The sequence below is a fragment of the Prinia subflava genome, chromosome 7, assembly GCF_021018805.1.
Source record: "Prinia subflava isolate CZ2003 ecotype Zambia chromosome 7, Cam_Psub_1.2, whole genome shotgun sequence".
Lineage (NCBI taxonomy): Eukaryota > Metazoa > Chordata > Aves > Passeriformes > Cisticolidae > Prinia > Prinia subflava.
Window position 1 is genome coordinate 36,609,448 of NC_086253.1, and position 21,620 is coordinate 36,631,067.

At 35.2% G+C, this 21,620-nt stretch overlaps 1 protein-coding gene across 1 annotated transcript in view; it reads right to left on the reverse strand.

Moving 5' to 3' along the window:
- The window catches only part of WDR17 (WD repeat domain 17), a 56,427-nt gene that overhangs the window by 23,054 nt on the left and 11,753 nt on the right, over positions 1-21,620 (reverse strand). Inside the window, exons 2-9 of the mRNA XM_063402174.1 lie at positions 15,569-15,697; positions 14,372-14,555; positions 12,054-12,284; positions 8,840-9,091; positions 7,983-8,105; positions 7,464-7,651; positions 6,047-6,215; positions 3,996-4,087 (exon numbers count right to left, since the gene is read on the reverse strand). Of these exons, the coding sequence (XP_063258244.1) occupies positions 3,996-4,087; positions 6,047-6,215; positions 7,464-7,651; positions 7,983-8,105; positions 8,840-9,091; positions 12,054-12,284; positions 14,372-14,555; positions 15,569-15,691 (1,362 nt within the window). The 5' untranslated portion in view covers positions 15,692-15,697. The remainder of the gene's footprint in view (positions 1-3,995; positions 4,088-6,046; positions 6,216-7,463; positions 7,652-7,982; positions 8,106-8,839; positions 9,092-12,053; positions 12,285-14,371; positions 14,556-15,568; positions 15,698-21,620) is intronic.

The window sequence follows — 21,620 nt, forward strand, 5'->3', positions numbered from 1 at the left end:
CCCAGCACACACATAGTATGGAGAACGAACTGGATGAACTAGAGATCTGTGTGCAGTCACAAGCCTTTGATTTTGTTGTAATTACAGAGACACAGGGGGCTAGCTCTCATGACTGGAATGTTGCCACAAAAGACTACACACTGTTTAGGAAAGATAGGCCATGAAGTCACATTGGTGGAATTTCCCCCTGGTGTGGCAACATCTAGGATGTATCAAGCTCTTTCTTGGAATGCATGATGGGCAAGTTGAGGGCTTATGGTTTGGATAAAAGACATTGTTGGTGTTTGCTATAGGCTGCCTGATAGATAAAAAGAAGTGGATGAAGCCTTCTATTGCCAGCTAGAATAGCCCTAATGTCACAGGCACTGGCTCTTGTGGGGCACTTTAACTACCCTGACATCTGCTGGAGAAGCAATACAGTGAAGCCTAAACAGTCCAAGATGTTCCTGAAAAGTGTTAATGACAACTTGCTGTCACAGATAGTGGAGGATCCTGAAAGGAATGTTATGCAGCTTGAACCTCATGCTAACATGCAGGGAAAGCCTTGTGGGAGATGTGAAGGCTGGAGGCAACCTTGGCTGTTGTGGCCATGAGACTGTGGAGTTCAGTATGAGGCAAGGTGGAAGCAGGGCAGCAAGTAAGATACAATTATGGACTTCAGCAGAGCTACCTTTAGTCTCTTTAGTCTCAGGGATTTTTTCTAACAGTTCCACAGGAACACACTCTGCAGATAAAAAGGATCCAACAGAATCAGTTGATATTCAAGGATCAACTCCTCCAGGCTCAAGAACAATGCACCTTGATGAGCAAGAAATTGGGTAAAGGGGGAAAGAGATCTTCATGGATGACCAAAGAACTTCTGTCATTACTTAAGCACACGTAGGAAATGCACAGGAGATAGAAGCAGAGTCAGGCCACTTGGAATTAATATAGAGAGGTTGTCAGAATTAGTAGAAAGGAGTTAAGGAAAACAAAGGCTCATCTGGAATTAAATCTGGCCACGGATGTCAAGGACAACAAGTAGTGCTTCTTCAACTCCATTACTAACAAAAGGAAAAGAAAGGATAATAAATGGAGGGAGGACCCTGGTAATAGAGGTTGCAAACAAGGTAGTTACTGAATATGTTCTTTACAACAGTCTTCACTGACAAGAGCAGCTCTCAGTAATCTCTGACTCAAGGGACCAGCACAGAAGAATGATGGAAGGAAGAGTTTCCCTTGATCAAAAAGAACTGGGTTAGAGAACACCCCGATAAACTTGACATCTACAGGTCCACAGGCCTTTGCAGGATGCATCCAAAAATGCTGAAAGAGTTCTGGTTATCACCACAGTGTCGCTGCTCATAGACATCTTTGAAAGGTTATAGCAATCAAGATAGGTGTCTGAGAGAGGACTGTAAGAAGACAAATGTCACTCCAGTCTTCAAAAAGAAAGAGGATCCAGGGAACTACTAGCCAATTAGCCTTACATCAATTCCTGTAAAGGTGATGGAATGTCACAGCGGACACAGAAAGAACCACACGAGGACACGCTGGTGAACGAAGCAGGAAAAGGGGACGAGTTTATTTACAAAACTCAGTTTTATACATTTCCTATGGGGCCTGTGGATTGGAAGATGGAATTCCACCTCTCAATCCACATTGGTCAAGCTAACTGTCAATCAACTTTTTCCTCCCACCTAGAAATATGTAAACAATGAAAGCCATGTTAGCAAAGTATGTAAACAATGAAAGCCATGTTAGCAAAACATGGCTATTGTTTATAGTAGAAGGTGTGATAAGGTAAAATTTCTGACTCCAATATGAAGAACATTACAGAAGGCTTAGAAAAGTCTTCAAAACCAGGGTGACAATGGAGTGCTTCATTCTGGAGTTCAGCTCTATCCACATGGACGACAAGAATGTGATCAGGTGTAGTCAGCATTCGTTCACTAAAGGTGAGTCACATTTGACCAACCTGATTGTCTTCTACGATGACACAACTACCTGGATGAATGAGGGGAGAGCAGTGGATATTGCCCACCTTGACTTCAGCAAGAATTTCAACACTGTTTCTCACAAAGTCCTCATACTCAAACTCAGGAAGTGTGGACTGTATGAGTGGACAGTGAGGTGGATTGAGAACTGGCTGAACAGCAGAGCCCAGAGGTTGTAATCAGTGGCACAGTGTCTAGTTAAAGGCCCATAATAGTGATGGCCCCCAAGGTTCAACACTGGGTCCAGAATTGTTTAGCTTGTTGATCAATGACTTGGAGAAGGGGCAGATGCCTGCTCAGCCAGTTCACTGATGACACAAAGCTGGGAGGGGTGGCCGATACCCCAGAGCGCTGTGCAGCCCTTCAGAGGGACCCTGGCAGGTTGGAGAGATGGACAGAGAGTAACTAACTGAAGTTCAGCAAAGATGAAGGCATGGTCCTGCACCTGGAGAGGAATAACCCCAGATATCAGACATGCTGAGGCCAGCCTGCTGGGAAGCAGCTCTGTGAAGGTCCTGAGGGTTCTGGTGGACACCAAACTGTCCATGAGCCAGCAGTGTGATCTTGTGGCCAAGAAAGCCAATGATGTCCTGGAGTGCATGAGGAAAACCATTCCAGCAGGTGGAGGAATGTGATCCTGCTCTTCTACTCTGCCCTGGTGAGGCCACATCTGGAGTGCTGTGTCCAGTTCTGGTCTCCTCAGGACAAGAGAAACATGGAGCTTGTGGAGCGGGTCCAATAGGGGGCAACAAAAATGATTTCTCTTACAAGAAAACGAGGAGAGAGATGGGCCTATTCAGTCTTGACAAGTCACAACTGAGAGGTGATCATCAGTGTCTGTCAGTATCTGATAGGAGGGTGCCAAGAGGATGAATCCAGGCTCTGCTTGGTGGTGCTGAGCAAAACGACAAGAAGCAATGGGCAGAAATTGATGCAGAGGAAGTTCCACCTGAACATGAGGAAGAACAACTCTATTGTGTAAGTGACCAAGCACTGGAAGAGATTATCCTGAGAGGCTGGAGAGTCTCCCTCTCTGAAGATATTCTAGAACCTGGATGCAATCCTTTGAAAAGTTTTCTAGGATGACCCTGCTTGAGCAGGGAGGTTGGACCAGATGATTCCCTGTGGTCTCTTCCAACCTTAATCATACAGTGATCCTGAATAAAGTTTAGTTACTTGCTGGAATAATGAAATTAGTGGGCATGAAAAATTGTGATACGAGAAAACTTAATAGGGACATACATCAGGACCAGTACTACAGAAGTGTTATTTAGTAACACAAAGGCAAATATCAGTATTAGCATGCCAGAACTCCTGAAGGTAGGCATATTTGTCTGCTCATGTCTCTCTCCACACCCTCAGCTCTCATTTTAAAGAGCATTCCTTGTACATTGATGCAGATCCTATATTTAAATAATTATGTCTGTATAATCTGAAGATCACAGCTTTATACTAGGAATATACAAAATAGTGTAAAATACTATAGCATGTTATTACACAGCTCCTTCTGCCAATAAAAATTATGCTACTATTTCAGGACTTAAAAATGCCTGGATAAATTTTAGTAACACAAGCAAGCTGCTAAATGAGTCATACTGCTTAGTGTGCTGCAAAATGGAGCTTTATTGATCTAGACTTCAGGTACTGAGAATTTTTTCTGGCCCTTATGTTTGAAAATACAGAATACAGTTTTGATTTTGCTGCTGAGTCTGTATGTCCATATATGTTTACACAGTTAAGAAGGATTCAGCTATGCTTTTGCCATGTATACCCCTAGGACCAATTTTAAGATAATGGAGTCCATCTGGGGCTTCACTACTCTTACATCACAAATCCAGTCTGAGGAAGTAAAAATACTTCTGCCACACATGTAAACTGGCACTCACATAACTCCATAGATTTTTTATACTACAGCACCTTTCAAAAACATATGTACTTTGGCCATCCCTATTTATGGACACTACAGGGAATGACTAACAAATTTCATATAGACAAAAAAAAGTAGTAGTCTCAGCTTACCTCGTTGAATCTGGTTATCATTTTGCCTTTTCGAACATCCCAGATAAAGGCACCATTTCTGGATGTTCCACCCGCTATGCAGTTCAGATTTCCTTTAAAGAAAGATGTTTGTAAAATATTACAATAATTATAAAACCAGAATATTGTTTGACAGTGGTTCTACTTTAAATTGAGGAAATGTAATAGGAACAGAAGACATCAATGATACATGAACATGAGTTTTCCATAGTTTAAGGCCAGCATTCTCTACTAAGTCACAAACATCAATTCCCATGAAAGCCTGACCTGTTTTTCTGCATTCCTGTTTTGAGGAATGGTCAAATAAAAATTGTCTTGCTGTAAAAGGTATATTAATGCCTGCTTAAAGTCTTGCATGCAAAAAAATTAATGATCAATATCTATATGACTCAAACTGAAAAAAAGGTAACCTCAATATTTCAAGATTAAAGCTGTAGCAACTAGAGCATTTTCCTTTAAAATTCCCTACGTATAAAGACAAATCATAGAAATGAGAGAGAATATCTAACAGTATACTGTTTTCTTAATCTTGCACCACTGCTGCAACTAAGACCATCAAGAATGTACTTGAATCTCTAACCCCACTCTATAGGGTGGAAAATCTGAGTACAAAACATCACACTGAGAACCTAAAAATTCAATTCAGGTCTAATCCAAAAGCCACCAAATTCTCCTCCCCACAGTGACTCTATCCCAACACAGCTACGCTTTTCATAAATAGCAAATTTATAGGAAAGTTTTGACTCTTGTCTTACTCCAAGCTTCAGAGGCAGAAAAGACAATCTATGCAGGAGGAGTCTAGGAATGTAAACATATAAACTGGGAATAAACTCAAGTAGGATAATGAAAGGGGAGAAAAAAGAAAAAGGAGTAATATCTTTTTTCAAAGATCTTCTGAGACCAAACAAATGGTGACATGCCTTAGATTATATATTAGGAGCAAAGTACAAGGCAGATAGGAACTGTCTGGGAGTAAGGTGAAAGAAACACTGGGTGAACGAGTAAGGTGAAAGAAAAAGTTCTGGCTGGGAGTGATGGGAGGTTTTGGACAGGGTGGTAAGGAACAAAGTTGAAGCATGTGCTTCCAATTTACTTAGAAAAAAACACAAAAACCAACCAAAACAACAAAAACAAAAGCAACAACTCCACACCTCTGCAGCAGCAAACAAACTATCCATTCAGTGTGAGATACAACAACAAATTGAATTTAAAGTTGAAAACTAAATAACCAAGCACTTTATTTTATATTGCTGTGATTTCTATATAGCAAGACAAATTATTTGTGAAGATTTATAAGGTGCAAGAGACTCTCTGAAATGAAAAAGTGCAAATTTATTTCACATATGCAGACTACATTAAGCTTCCACCACAATATTTCTCCTCCTGTCAGAGTTTAAAAGTGCAGATGAGAATAGAGAGATGAATTATTTAGATTTTTTAAAAACACATCTGCTGTCCAAAGAAATAAAACACAAGGAAGTCAACCTATTGTCAACTATTGACAAGTATCAGAAGTGTATTTTCAGGTACACCAAAGAGGGTTACCAAAGAACAGTTTTAAAAAGAAAATTTCTCAGAGACTCCAGTGATTTGTCTAAGAAAAAGTAGATGTTTTGCAGAAAAGACACTTCCTATTCTAATAAGGTTAAAGCAGAATTCTTCAGTGATTAGACTCCTACACAAAGAAGGAAGAAAAAGCAATAAATACATATGTTCCTCTACTTCAGCACAAACTATAATCTGAATTCCTTTAAGTAGCTGCTTCTCATGCAAAGCAAGACATTTTGTCATCTGCATAATGCCATGTTAGAAATGTTCCAAATGTTCACCTCTCTCCGTTCAGAGTACGAAATACTCAGCATTTCTCAGAAAGGTAAGCTTCAGCAAGGTCGGAAGCATTGACCTCTGCTGGTTTCACAGATAATTAAGTTTTGTTTAAGCCTTATAAGATGCCTTTCTATATAAAACTAATTATTTTATATGACAAATTCTGCAGTCAAAGAACATCTAGACATACAGCAAAATATTCTTACCTGGAGCCCAAGAAATGGAATAAATAACCCCCTCATTACCAGGAGATGTATAAACCGCTGATAAAGTATTTATGTCCCAAACTTTTATTGTGCCATCAAATGAAGCTGTAGCAAGAAGATCAGGGTTATCAGGTTTGAATTTGCAATCAAAGATGGTCTCAACATGTCCCTTAAATGAAACAAATATTTAATCCATTTTTATTACATTTGATTTTTCATAAATCCAACTCTAGATCAAACTCTAAAAGATATTTTATTTAATTTATTTGTCAGGTCAATTAAGAGTTCCAAAACCCCTTTATATTTAGGCTTATCAGTCAAAATTAAAAGTCATAAAATAACTTAAAGTATAACATGCTTTTTCATAGATATTACTAAAACCAGAAAAATTCTTTCCTGAAACCACAGTGTATACAATGCCAGGAACTTGTTAGCATTTCTGTTGGAACTATGTTGCTAAAAATTGAATTTAAAAAAATAAGAAAAAAAATTAAAACAGGATCAGTTTTTCCCTTTTAGCAAAAAGAACCTGAATGGAAAAACAAAGCTCTGTATGTCAAACCTGTTCTACAAGTTGTCTAGAACCCCACTGATTATTCTGTGTTACTAGATACCATCTATGCCCTACTGCAGTTTAAACTTCAATCCATCAGCGATTTCATGTTTCAATTGGTTGTGTTCCAAGACATGAATTGTAGAATTTAAGTGAGTAAATATACAAAACAGAGGTATTATGTAAGATTTTTTTAAGCCTCAGTTTTGTTACAGGACCAAATCCAATAGAAATGGAAAGAGAAAACCAACCAGCAGCCTCTATACAAATGCTTATAGGAGTACAGCTGAAAATTATTTGGGTTTTGTTTGTTTGGAGCTTTTTTCAGTGAAAAGGGAATTTGGAAAGAGGAAAAAAGAAATATCCTCAAGCACCTCAACAACCAAAAGCCTGGTGAAGAAGAGGGTTATCTAATATGTGTTAAAACCATTTCTGAATTTCAGCTTCAAAGAAAATTTAATAATTCAGTCTTTGTAATGTTAAACTGAGTGCATCAACCATATAGCTCTCTGATGAAAAGACTCAAACTTTTATTCTGAATTACAGAAAACCCACAAGAGAAAATTTCTAAGAAGGCCATCAAACTAAAATTTGAGTTAAAAAACTAAACAAACAAAAAACCAAGTCCTTAAATCTTTATTTCTGGTTTAAAACAAATCGTTAGAATACTTTCAACAGAATTCAGTAATTTCCAATAAAAGGATACTTTGAACTTCAGAACTGTCATTTTGTTTCCTGGGCTCTTTTTAACAATAGAAACTGCATTACAGTACTGCAAAGACTTCATTCTCCAGGTTTTTTTCTGTTAGAAGAAAGTGCATAAACCAAATAAACTCTCTATTCAAAGACAGAGATGAACCATACCAAATCTCTAAGGAAATCCCACTTCTTGGCTCCCATGTCATAAAGCCCCACTCCACCATCCATGAAGCAACAGACGGTATGACCAGGAGGAAGAGAAAATGCTTGGTTTTGGGTTAAAGTTGGAGGTGGAACAGCCTCACTTGTTGAAGATGTATGGTGATTTTTAGTAGGATACTGTGATGAACATGCTTAACAAAATAAAGCAAAAGACAAAGAGAGAAGATTATTTCTTAATTCAATAAGTAAAATTATAAAGAGCAAAATGCTTGTATTCTAATGAGATTTAAAACAAAAGAAATGGAGAATTCCTGTATGAAGCCTGTCCTACTAAAAAAGGGACTTATAAAATACTTGATCCTTTATGCATGTGTCTAATCCACTAGCAGCAAAAGGTACTTTAACTAAGAACTAAATAGCTGACCAACCCTACAGGGATTGAGCTGAACATAACAGGACTAATAAATACAATTTTCTTAAGCTGCAGTCATTACAATTAATAACAATCAAAATTACACTTACACTTTTTCTTTGGAGGAGAACTTAACACATGCAAGCCATGGAAACCAGTTTGCTTCAATTTAAAATTATCTATAGGTGTTGTACGTGAAACATTCCACACACGTAACACACCAACCTGAGAATCTGAGGTTCAAAAAAAACAAACAAAACACAGAGGTATGTGGTTTGAGGACTGATTTATACAAAAATACAGCAGTGAATTAAACACCAAGTCCTAAGAACAATTTTATAAACAGGCACTGTCAACTCCACAGAATCACAGAATAGTTAGGGTTGGAGGAGACCTCTGGAGATCATCTAGTGTAACAGCCATGACATTTATCCTCCATTTACCACTATGGCCATATTACTACTAACAACAATCATTATTGACATTAGCTATTTAAACACATATAAATTCTCTCATTATAAAATATTCTGCCAGCCTTAGTTTCCTTTATTCATTAGTTCAACCTGAACAATAATGTCTATGGTGTAGAAAAGAGGCAGCAAATAGATTCTTTTCTTCTTTTAATTTTTTAAATCTTTGAAGTGACATGAACTAGTCACTAGTTTACTCCTATTGCCAAAGGAATTCATATATTTTTTGCTAAAGGGTGCATGAAGAAAATATTACTTAGCATAAAAAGTTGTAGGAGGTCACATATTTATGCAGCTAAAATTTTTAAAACATGTAAAAAACTCCTCAGTGTAGTTTTATTTTTTCCAGTTTTGTGTTATGGTCTTTTTTGTTTTTACAATTCATGTACGCTTCTACTTTTAAAAATATGAAACAGAAAAATCAAACTTAGGGTATCAATTTTGAAGGCTCAGTATTACTTGTTATCTTTGTATAAATCAGGAAATAAAAGCCTTACCTCCAGTTATAAACATTCCAGGTGCACTAGAAACCCAGGCTAAACACTGAACAGATGCTGCTGCACTGGGCAAACTAAAAGTTGTGATACAGGACAGAGATTCAGAATCAACTAGTCGAATACCATTATGTAAATTAGCAACAAGAAGGTAATCCGTTGACAAAGGGTCCCACTCCAGAGCTGTAACTGGATCCTCTTCATCAGTTCCTTCAAGAGACTCAGGTCTTAAGACATGTTTCTGATTTTTAGAACCTTTAAAGTGCACAAGAAAACAGGTTATTTAAAAATTAAATCAAATACATCAATAGCTACAAGGTTGGCAAACATGATTTTTGCCTCTCTCCTGAAATTTTCACTAGCCTGCTCTATTGTCTGCACCAGTGAAATTAATGAAGCTATCTTTGCAATATTTGACTTACAGTATTTCTTTTTCTATCAGATTCAATTTTATGTTTAATAAAGCAGAAAACAGAAAAAGCTGTCAGGTTTAGAAAAATAATTTTCTAGAAAAGGAATAGAACAATATATACGTTAAATCATATACATTGTTCTAAGAACTTCTGTGAGTAAAGGTCTGCAGCACAGCATAAAATACAATCCATTAGAGTGTAGGTAAGCCTACACACCACAACAAATACAGGCAAAATAAAGCAGTATTGTGACAGTAAAGGCTTTTTCTGAACAACTGCCTTTAGACTTTTTTTTCCTCTTTAAAACTGTATGTGCAGCTATGAAGTGTTTACAGATTCTGTAGCCAAAACAGACCATTAAGTATCTAGTCTGACACCTACAAAAAAGACACCATATTTCACTTTATCTGTATTATCAAAACCCACATTTTTTAATATCATATTTATCTCCCAGTTTTAATTTTACAGAGAGATTAATCTTAGTTTTATAAAACAGTGTACAGTCCAGATGAAATAATATGTATTTCTGAAGTTGTGATCTTGTACTAAAAAAAAAAAAAATTATTACTGCTTTTCTAGAAATAAGGAATTGACACCTTCTATTATTCAGCTTCAATCTAATTTTCAGTTTTGATACTGTCTCATACACATTACATCTAGTGCAATTTTATAAAATCAGGTATGAGAAATGGGAAAAATAATTTAAGACTGCACAACAATTAACAGTATAAACCAATTTCTTGATTCCATTTTTTTTCCACTCTGGAAACATTGGGAGTAACAGAAGTATGATAATTGCTTTAATTTGCCAAAAACTTGAGAACTCCTACATTTTTAAACAATGTCCCCTGCTTACATTACCACTCACCTTTTTGTTTTACTGCAAATCAACATTGAAATGAAAAACAAAAACAAACAGCAAAGCAGAATTATCATTTTTCAGTTAGCTATACAAGAACCAAAAGCAAAAAGTGCTCAAGCGACTGAAGCCATCCAGATTTAAACATTTCAGCCCCAAGAAAGCACAACCACATGGTGGGAGAGTATAAAACAGTAAGTATCTAGGAGCCATTCCATTTTACCTGTGTTGCAAAAAAAAGTCTAAAAGCAAACCTCATGAAAACTCTAACTGTTACATTTTGTTTTCCATTAAAAGAAGGCATGAACAGGATGAATCATGCAACTGTGTCACAGTTCATCTAGGTAAACTTAAGTGAGAACAATTGAAAGGGAGAATGTTTGGTTCAATATGGATACATTTAATTTCCCTAAAAACTGGGTATTAATCTTGTATTCTTGCATATATTTTATTTATGCTAAATGTTCTGATACATAAACGCATAGTCTAGAGTTAATAAAAAAGAAAATACAGCCATGGGAGAGAAAACTAAGTAGACAACAATAGTGAAAAAAACATTGTGTAGTCTGCTACTTATGCAGAAAATTTTCACCCAGCTGCATATAAACTTTCAAATTTTATTTCTCTGTTGGAAATGTATAATCTTATGTATGCTGAGAACAGGAAACAACTTCTATGTTTTTTAATTGTAAACTTATTTGAATAAAGATGTGTAATATTACAATAATAAAGAAAACTATCCCAAATACAGAGAAAGGCAGCATTCCTGTGATAATGTAATCTAAATTTTGAGTTGATGCAAATAGTTTTATCCTCAACAGTAATGGATAATTTTCCTTAAACAAATTTTTTACAGCAACTTGAATTGTGGTACATACAAAACTGTCACTGCCTAGATTTTTTTCAGCCTATATTATACTTTCATTTGCAGAACATAATTTTGATAGTTTAAATATTTTTCTTATTATTTCTGTTTTCATATTCAAATCATTCTAGACAGACCTCAGGAAAAGTCTCAGTCTGATAAATACTTAGATGTTATCATATTAAATTGATTTCCTTTTCCCAATGTCAGTGCTTACTCAGTCAGCACTACAGAAGCAGGGGAATCTATTCTCTGTGACATCCTGTATGACAACTTAGTAGAGTGAACTGAAGAAAAATAAATTTTGCATGGCTGTTGGACAACAACTCTACGTAAAATTACCACATTTTTTAAAGGATAGTTCTTCTCATGAGTTGAAAACCAATTTTTATTCAGAGAAGAAGCAGTCAGGAAAAAAATGAAATAGTCAACCAATACAGATATCTGCCTTTGAAGAAAAATATGAAAACAAATGAAATTTTACCTTCAAATGAGCTTATCAACATGACATCTTCTTAGCAGAGAACTGGACTATTTATAAACTATGAACAAATGTGTGTAGTGGATTTCAGACAAAAAAATATAAACATTTTTCCGTCTATCCTTTGGAAGAACAGAACCACTAAGATAATATTAAATGTGATGTGAGAGTCTACCTATAAAATTGCAGAGGATTCTAGAATATGAAACAGAGGACTCCAGGACAAATGGAGAAGTAGGAAAGTAAACAAAAGATACAAGTCTTTCCATTCAGAAGAATTAACTTGCAGGAAAATATAGTTCAGTAGAAGACTATGGCTGTTATTTTTCTCAAAAACAGTGTTTACTGCAGTTGTCAAAAAATTGCAGTCCTATCTTAATTACAAACAGAAGGAGCCGTAAAGAAAATGCTCTGAATTCTTTACCTAAGAAAACATACTTTTGTGATATGGAGGGAATAGGAATATTATGAATCAAGAACAAATTTTATGTACATACCTACATTATAGAATCTAATTTTTAGAAGTGCAGAATTGCATGCATATGGAGAAACAAGAGATACATATATAAAACTACATATTTTGCCAATTGAGTTTTTACCTGGTTGAAAAATAGAGAGGCTTCCATCAGTATGCCCAAATATCACCTTTCCTTTTTTCTTTGGATGCCATCTAAACAGACTGATATCTGACAAGAAACTATGTGCTTCTCTATGCACAGTTACCCCGCTGTCAGCTCCTGAGATAGTCCAAATATACAGTGGACCTCTGTGAGACACAAATGCAACTGCATCACCTTCATTCCAGCACCAGCCAAGGGATGCAGGAATTCCTGAAACATACAAAAACCTTATAAGAACCAGGATACAAAATTCAGTGTAGTATTCCTTGACCCAATATCAGCAATTGTCTTGAAAAACAGTAGAAATAATTATTCTACATAAAAATTACTAGATTGAAATTCAGAGAATTGTGTGAACATCTTATGGTGTAAAAATAAACCAAAGATTTCCATAGGCAGGAAGGAAAAGTATTTCACAAATTACTTTTATGCTACTTTGATGGGCTGTATTTCATCATATCTGTACTTCATCAGTGCCAAAGACAATCAGACATCTGAAAAAGGATAAGCCCAATTCTGCAAACAATACTTTCATTCATTCAGAATTTCATTCCCTACTATGTTTCACTGTAATGTTATTTGCTACTAAGACAGTAAAATACTGAGACTTTCAAAATGCCTATTTTAGCAAAATACAATGAAATTTATTGGTAAATCTAACAGAGGCAGATATGTGTCACAAAATTTGAAAGCTAGCTCTGTAATAAAAGGGAACTCTTGAGACCTTCCTTTTGGATACATCGAAGTTTTAATTCAGTTGTCTAATATCTAACTGTAGGCAGACCCATTTAAGAATTTTGATCTTAACATCTCCAACCCTCATCATCCTCATAGCCTAATAATGTATGCCTGAAGGAATAAATTACAACAAAACAAATTCCTCAAGATGAAAACTTAAAACCTAGACAATTTTATATGGCAGTGTAAAAGGGACTAAAAGAGAAAGCAACAGAAGGTTTTAACATATAAATCTATCTTAAATTTGAACATATTTATCACTGTAGAGGCTTAGCCAGAAAACAGACTGGGGACACAGATCTGGGTGCAACAGAGTAGCAGGGCAGAAGACCTGCCCCTTAGTTTATTTTGCCATTATATACCTGTGGCAAGGTGACCATGGATTGGAGAAGGGTATCGCCACCTCTCCTGCCACATTGGTCCAGGAGGCTGTCATTCAACCTCCCCTTCTCTTGGAGAAGGAATTCATAACATTGCTAATATTTACAAAAAATGGTCCTTTGTTTACAATTCACTAGCGTGAGAAACTGCACATTTCTCCTTTAATATGAACGCTCAGCAAACTAGGAAAATTCATGGCAACACATATTACCATAAGATTATCTCAAAATATTAAAATACTAATAATAACATTTCTTTCATGTTTAGTCATTGGCTGAGGTAGTTTTTTAAACAAGCAACGTATTGGAAAATAGGTATCAGCATTTATATTCATGCATAAAGTCATACAAATACTTCTTTTAGAATAGATTAAATCACTGTGAAGTTTTCTTTTCCTTGATACGCAAGATGTAAAAGGTTTCCAGAGGTATCCCTAAATGGTCTGGAAATAACAGAGTAGAGCGTTCAAAAATAGCTTATTAGAACCTGAGATTCTGACTGTTCTTGGGTTGCACTCACTTTCCAAGAATGAAAATGTAGGAGTCAAGGAAACCTGATGAGATTGACTGTAAGAATACTTGTTTTGACAAAATGGCATTAATCAGAACTGGGCATGAAAATGTAACTGTAACATGGCTGCTTAACCCCCTAGAGTTTTAAGACAATCTCCAGCAGTTTCAAGGCCTGAGGCAAGATTCAGGTAGACAAGCATTAGGATATTTAAATAAAAGCTGTTCAAACTCACTGATGATTTATATCTGTATCTGTTAAGGCTACCTTTTATTTTCTTTCACTTGGCTAAAGTCATCATGAGATTTGTTATTTAAAAATTTAATTATTTTATCCTTTTATACAGTAATGAAAATAATGTTCATTTGGGCTTTTATTTTCTCCCTTGCTCAACAAGAAATCACTAGAAAAGTTAATTCTTGAACTGGTCAACTTCTTTGGAGAAAAAGAATAATGTCTTTCTTTACCAAAAATGAGATGGTTGACAATTTATTCAAACACACTATCATCATTTTCTAGAATGAACTGCAGAAAATCTGACAAGAATATTGTGTCAGGCAATTGTTAAAACTCCAGCCTACCAACTACAGAGTTTACACTTTATCAAGTATTTCTCATACCCGTGGATCAAGCTGTATAGACAGAACAGATCTCCATGTCTAAAATACCTTTAGTATTTTCCAGCTTGGCCACAGTTTTCTGTTCATTCACGTTCCAAATGATCACTAAACTATCTGCACTGGCACTTGCAAACACGTCAGGGTCGTGGGGACACCAAGATATGGCTGTGATTGTCTTCTTATGCTCAGACATAATTGCATGGAGCTTGAATTCATTGTATCGGTGATCCAGCTAAACAAATAGTAAAATTCATTTTAGAAATACATTTTTTGCAAACTTACTTTAAATACCTCTGGGTTGGAGAGTACTTCTTATACCAGTATTAGACTTAAAGATGAATTTGTAGTGCATTTAACTATTGCCAGTACCTCATATTTCAATAAAATAAATTCTCATATATTTGACTTGGAAAGAAAGGTTGCCTGATATCCAACTATTGAAAAAACAGTTTTGTGTCTATCTTCCTGCCACATATAAATTAGTATATTTCATTTAGAAGTGTACTCAAGCAATCCTTGAATGTTTTATTTATAGGCATGGTAACAATCATTTAGTAGTCTCCAAGGGGTAAACAGGACAGAATATAAAAATGAGTTTGAAATCCTTCTCATTTTTAAAATTACTTAGTACAGTTAAAAATAGATTTTTTAAAAAATGCCCAAACAAAAAATGCCCAAACACAACACAGTAAATTTTGTTGATTTGATTCCTACTACCAGTATAATCCTTAAAATTAAAGTAACTTCATCCTTTATTTCCTCACATATTTCTCAATCTGAAAATTCTATGTCACAGCATATCTATTTTTTAGTTAGGTGTTGATGTACAGCAATTGCAAACTCCAGAAGACCACAGTGCTGAGGACTCCAAATTTAATAAAGGTGAGTCACTGAAACCATGACTTTGAACCACTTTCATCCACTGTGCATAAGACTATTTTATACTACAGCTTCAAATGGAATTGTGGAATTGCTTCATTTCTCCCTCAGAATCCAGTCTTCTATCACTGAACTTCACTCATCTCAAATGTTTCCTGCACTGTAAGGCTGTTTTCTAAAAATAATTCTCAACACATACAACTTCAGGGGTATCTTGAATGGAAGGAACATTGAGCTTTACATAGACATCTTCTCAACAGCAACCATACTTACAAAAGCATTGCAAAAATTTTATTGAAAGGGTTTAAAGTGAGATCAACAACAATGTAAAAGTGTAACTAATATGATAAACAAGAATAACCTTACCTGATAAATATAAACAGCAAGGGTAGCACAGTAGGCAAATCTATCCCCACTAGCAGCACATATATCCTTGTTCCATGGCTGACATCCAGCAGCTAAAAGTCCCACTTGTTTCACATGTGACATTTTTGCCTTTAAAACAAAAATTCATTAGGCTTCAAGTTGACAGATTATTAAAGAATAGAATACATTTTTTTTGTATTTATCCACGAATAATTTATCCATGTCTAGGTTAAAAATATTGCTCGCCTGAGGTACAAATGAAATAAAATTTATCTGAAATAAAGACAAGTAGATGTTCAGAAGCTTCAGTGCCATACAAGAAAGGGTGACTAATACCATTCGCAACAATCCATTTGGAAGAAAAGGAAGGGGGGGTGGTGTGCAGTCCATAAAAACTTGAATAGTTCTTGATTTGTACTAGCTGAAACTGTTCATCATGTTTATTTTCTTCTGTAGTCTGGTTCAATACTTTCTCTACTACAGTTTAATGCCTTCTCTGCTCTCCTACTCATCTCTCACTGACAGCCAGACAAAATAAACCATATACTAAGAGTTTTAAGTAAAACCAATATGTAGAAAGGTCTTCAAACCACTTGCATAGAACAACTCTTTATCATATTATCATCTTTATTATCATCTGTTCTGGAGAAGCTTTCTAAATTTTCTTTAAAATTACTGTTTAATAAAAAAAGTTTAAATGAATAATGAAAAAACAAAAGCAAAGCTTAGGGTAACACCACTGTATAGCAAACTATGCTTTCTATGTTCAAAACAAGTCTCACAGTACCAGCTGTGCTCGGAGTGAGAAAATTTAGGACTTCAACATATAAATACAAGAAATGCTTTGCTGGGCCACACCAATTATTTAGCTACTCCCATTTCATACAGGATAATGTCAACACGTTACCTAGTAACAAAATTTCTCAGCGTCATATTTAGGCTGTGGATAGATTAATGGACAGAGGGACATTAGGTGGAAAAATGTTACATGGAATATGGAGGATGACATCTTTATTTCAAAGAGCTAAGACTATAATCCTGCAAGAGAAGGAGAGCAATGTCAAATTTACCAAGTGTTAGGTACCATTTCACGCTCCACAAAAGAAAGGGAATTAACAAGAAATGAGACTTCAAAAGTAATCAAGTATTTTGAGGGAGCAACCATTGATGAAGTACAAGGGTTGGTTACTCAATGCATTGCTGTGTAACAGTTTAGCACAGATACACTGCTGTAGGTCAGTCTTGACCTACGTGATATTAAATGTATAGAGGGGGAAATATTTCTGCATGACAGTAGCATTAAGGCACATACAGAACAAACTATATACAGGTGTTTCCGTAGTGATCTACAGTACCCAAAGGAACCTATTGGTCACTATCAACTAAAAACTGGTTGCCTATATATTATCAAAATTTTATTTTAATGCATTTATACAAGGGATAGAAATAAAGTTGAATGATTAGTATTATTTTTAATTTTTCTCCTTTACTTGGTGTATCTGCTTGGCAGATAAACAGTAATGAGTAATTATAGGTAGAAAATTCGATAAAATGATGTTTCTCTCACTTTGGAAAGTGTGAAAGAAAAAGAAATAATTGAGAGCAACTTATTTTGGGGACTTCTTTAGCAGAAGATCAGGATCAGTTGAATATTTGAGACTGATCATCTCCAAGATATCACTGACCCTAGTTAAAGTGCTTAAACATTCTGAGTGAGTTCTAAATGACTGAAGGATTAAATGCTCACATGCACCTTTGAAAATTTTGCTACAAGATACTGCAACAGCAGAACAGAAATATACAGAAAAACAAGCTTCAAGATACAGCTTTGTTGCAGACTAGGGCTTTGGCTATTAGACTTTCTTTCTGTCTGTCAATAGTAACTATTCTTCAGACCTCTGCAACATATAAGAGATTCCAGAGAGAACACTTTTATAAACTGCATCAACCTGCTGCTCCTTTGCAATACATCACATGTTCCAAATGATATGAGTTCCCCCAGAGAGAAATTTATCTAATTATTCAAAGAATCAACATCAAGTGGCAAAAATAGCCTCCAAATTTCTACTTTTACTATTTAGTGTTCTTTTATTGTTCAGTAAAATTACGAATTCCAGAGGTCCCTTCTGTGCAATTAAAGTATAAATCACATATGCAGAGAAATAACTGGATTTGGGGCATTCAGAACAGACTTCTTCTAGTTCCCATGAAGAAATAACTGGCACAATTAACAATCACTTTTTCTGAAATTGAAGTCCCCCAGCTGATTAGATAACTATTTCCTGAAAGCACAGAATACCTGGAACGAGAAATTTTGGGTTCTGCTCTTGATTCCAGGTAAAACAATGGTTAAAACTCTAGGTGTGTCAGAAAACTGATAAGGAACATTTTAAAAAGCCATGATGTAATAGGAGGGAATTAGCTGTAAAATATTAGATTATCATGGGTTTAGTTTGCAGGTTTACCACTTGGGTAAGATCAACGTAAGATTGATAAAAATTGTTTCATTTTCAGTTTTCATTTACCAGTTTTATTACAGGTAAAATTAATCATAAAGCTAAGATCTCTTACAGATGTTAAAACAGAATTCCACAGATTTTTCTTTCAGAGAAACAATAGATTTGTCTTGTAGGATTCTGATTTTATAGTAATCACTATAAAAATGCTGCTAATAGATGAATTTTTTTCATTTTTAGATGTAAAATGTTGCTCTGCAATATATTGCTATTCCACTGAGTTAAGAATTCATGCTTAATAAGTATTCTTAAACTTTGACTAGATTTTCCCTATTCCCTATTTTCCCTAAAAGTTACATATATAAAATATTCTGAACTTTGTTACAGAAAAGAATTTGGATTTTATTTACTAATTTTCATTGTTTTAAACTTGTTATTATTTCCTGCTCTTTGTAATGATATTCCATTTTACAAGAGGAAACATTTGCCTTGAAACTCAGTATGACAGAATCTAGAAGAAATGATGGTTGTGTGGCATACTGACTTGCTATCTTGTAGGTACCATGTATTAAAGCAGTTTCTTGCAGATCTTTTTAAACATTATAGATTTCTGCTAAGCATACTTAACAAAGTAAGCAGAGTATAAAAGAGAAAGATGTATTCATCAGAACAGCCTAAGGAAAATGACAAAAACATAGAAATACGGCATAACTGAAAATAAGTATAATTTCACATGGTTTTAAAACAATGGAGATCTTTTATACTTTATAAAAAAAAGTATTTTATTTTGAAATAAGGGATGTACAAGTAATTATATTTGACTCTTAAGTATATGATGAAAAAAACCCTGTGCATGTAAAAAATGTATACCACATTGGGAAAGCTAGCAGTGTGTGCTCACAGTTTCCAAGGAGATGAAGGAAAGAGGGAGGACAACAAAACCCTTTCTTTTCAATTGGCAGAAGCAGCAACATTCTAGGTCCTTCCTTGTTGCTTAATATAAGAAAAAACCCAACAACCAACTACATTAAACTGAAATTTCTTATATCATAAATATTATTTAAAAATAACAACTAAATTGACTAGATATATACCATGGCTTTATATTAACAACTTAAAGATAAATGCCTAATAATCCCTACTTTAGCATAAGTATCATTTTTTGCAAAGCACTTTAGAATTTCCATGTTCATTCCAATACCTTGCTGGTCCCCAAAAAGGAAAATTTTGTTCTGATTGTAGAATGAAATCACTTTACTTGACAGATGGAGGAACTAAATTTTGATATTCACAGAATAATGCAGTCACGACAGGATGCAGGAGAAAAGACTGAGTGTTGTGTCACAGCACACACAAAACTGCAGTGTTAGTAGCCTGGCAACTGCAGCTCTTTAACAGGCATCATTTTAATTTTCATCTAACTCGTTTTTCTCTGCTTCAGCTACCCAGGGTATTTCATTGCTTGCCGTATTTCCCAACTCCAAGACAATAACACATGTATGATAATAGCTCCTTAAACCCATCACTTGACACTTTCATTATCAATACAGTGCTTGCATGTTATCAGCCGCCATAAATGTATAACCATAAGGCACAAGCCACAACAGATGCTCACAGGTGTTTTGATTGTGATCCGTGTGGTATATGACCTATCCAAATGAGTCCATAGGCAATATGACATGCATACAAAAGTGGATATACAGTAGCCTTATGTTAATCATTATGCTTCTGTGTACACAAAATGCAGCTTCTTAACAGCTACAAGCAGTAAAGTGCTAGTGTCCTCTGCTTCTGTTCACTCTATTGTCATTATCCTCTTCATTTTTGTCAGGTTTTTATCTTTTCTGATGTGGAAAGCTTGCTGTCACTCCCGTATGTTTGATATACAAAACTGTTATATCTTATCCAAACTACTGTCCCAAGGTACCAATATTTTTTGTTAGCAAATAAATGATAACATAATAGGATCTTTAATGATATAAAGACATTATACCACATTATATCTCCTTAAAGACATTGGGTATATTTACCAATCTTTGTGAGGAAATCCACTGGAGATGAAAATGTCATCTCTGAACCACAGAGTTTCAAATTCATTACCCTATCCAGTGGGACCAGTTAGAGCACCAGATAATGGACAATCATTACATCTTGCTAAAAGCATGAAGGTCTTACTTTGTGAAGAAAACTTGGCATGTTTGCAAGACAGAGCAGAAAATGCCTTCTGACTAACAATGTCTGCCTCAATAGCACTGAGACTCATGTAAAAACACAAACATAATTAGTACTGGTGTTCTTCCAATGGGGCTGAGAAACATCAAGCACATTATAACCACGTTAAGTTACATTCTCATTAATTTGTCCAGACCCATGAAATAAAGGGTAATTGGAAATACTATAGTATAAATGCAGCTTAAAAGCCAATATGAAAACTTCGACAAAACAAACAAAAGTTCTTCCTTCTTCGGAGTACCACAAAATGCTAAAGAATTTTCAGTCTTGATGTGGCTTACTAAACTGCAGTTACTAATGCAGGTCTCAGAATAGTCTGAGACAATACCCACTACTTCAGCAACTGCTTCTAGACAAAAGATAAAAAAAGTCCAACTATATTAGTAGTGACATTCACAATGTAGAAGAAAATAGAATATTTATCTAGGTTTGCACGTGTACTTCTCTACACAAGTGAAGCCCTTCATACTTTTCAGGAGAATTCTACCAAGGTAGCCTACTGCTTATTAAAGTGCCAGGCTGTTTGCTAGTTTACCACTAAGCAGTATACATAGTTTGCAAAAATTGGAAAAGGTTTTTATACTTTTGTATACAATTTATGGCACACAGGCCATGTATAGATCCTAGATAATCAGAAGGCTAACCATAGTCAGGAAGAGGGTGCCATGGACAAGGTTTTGAATTTCAACAAGATTCCTTAAAAATACTAGCAGCTTAGGCTAGACTCTTGCAACCAAAATTTGCAGATGACATTTCCTAATCTATTACAACCTAGCAAGTGATCAAAATGTGCATTCATTTATCCAGACACTAACCAGGAAAAGAATATTCTGATCTAAAAGATTATTTGAAATGAACTATCTAGTAGTGTTCACAGACATTTTAAACCTCCACAATAAACATGGACCCAAATCATTATGAGAACTGATTTAACTACAGGCTCTCTGGCTTCACAAGGGAAGAAGTTGTGGACCTTTCCTTAAAGTTTGAAATTTGAAATTACAGCCTGAGACAGTTTTACAGAAAAAGCAATCAAAATAAAACCCTAATATATTAATCCAAGATAGATAACCTGCTTAGAAAATGTAAGGTAATAACATTAAAAAAACTCGTAACATAGTAAGTCTAACAAAGTAGTATTTTTTACTATCTTAACAACACTACTTGTACATTTAACTAGAATATCCTTTATTGTGCAACTTTAACATGATAATCTAAACAGCCACACTAGCTTTAAAACCAAGCATGGAGAAATGCTGACATTTCTAACAATACATCACCAGCAACATAGGACTCCACACCTAATCAATATGAAACCATCTAGCAGTGATAAACCCATTATCTATGGAGTATTGCTTAATCAT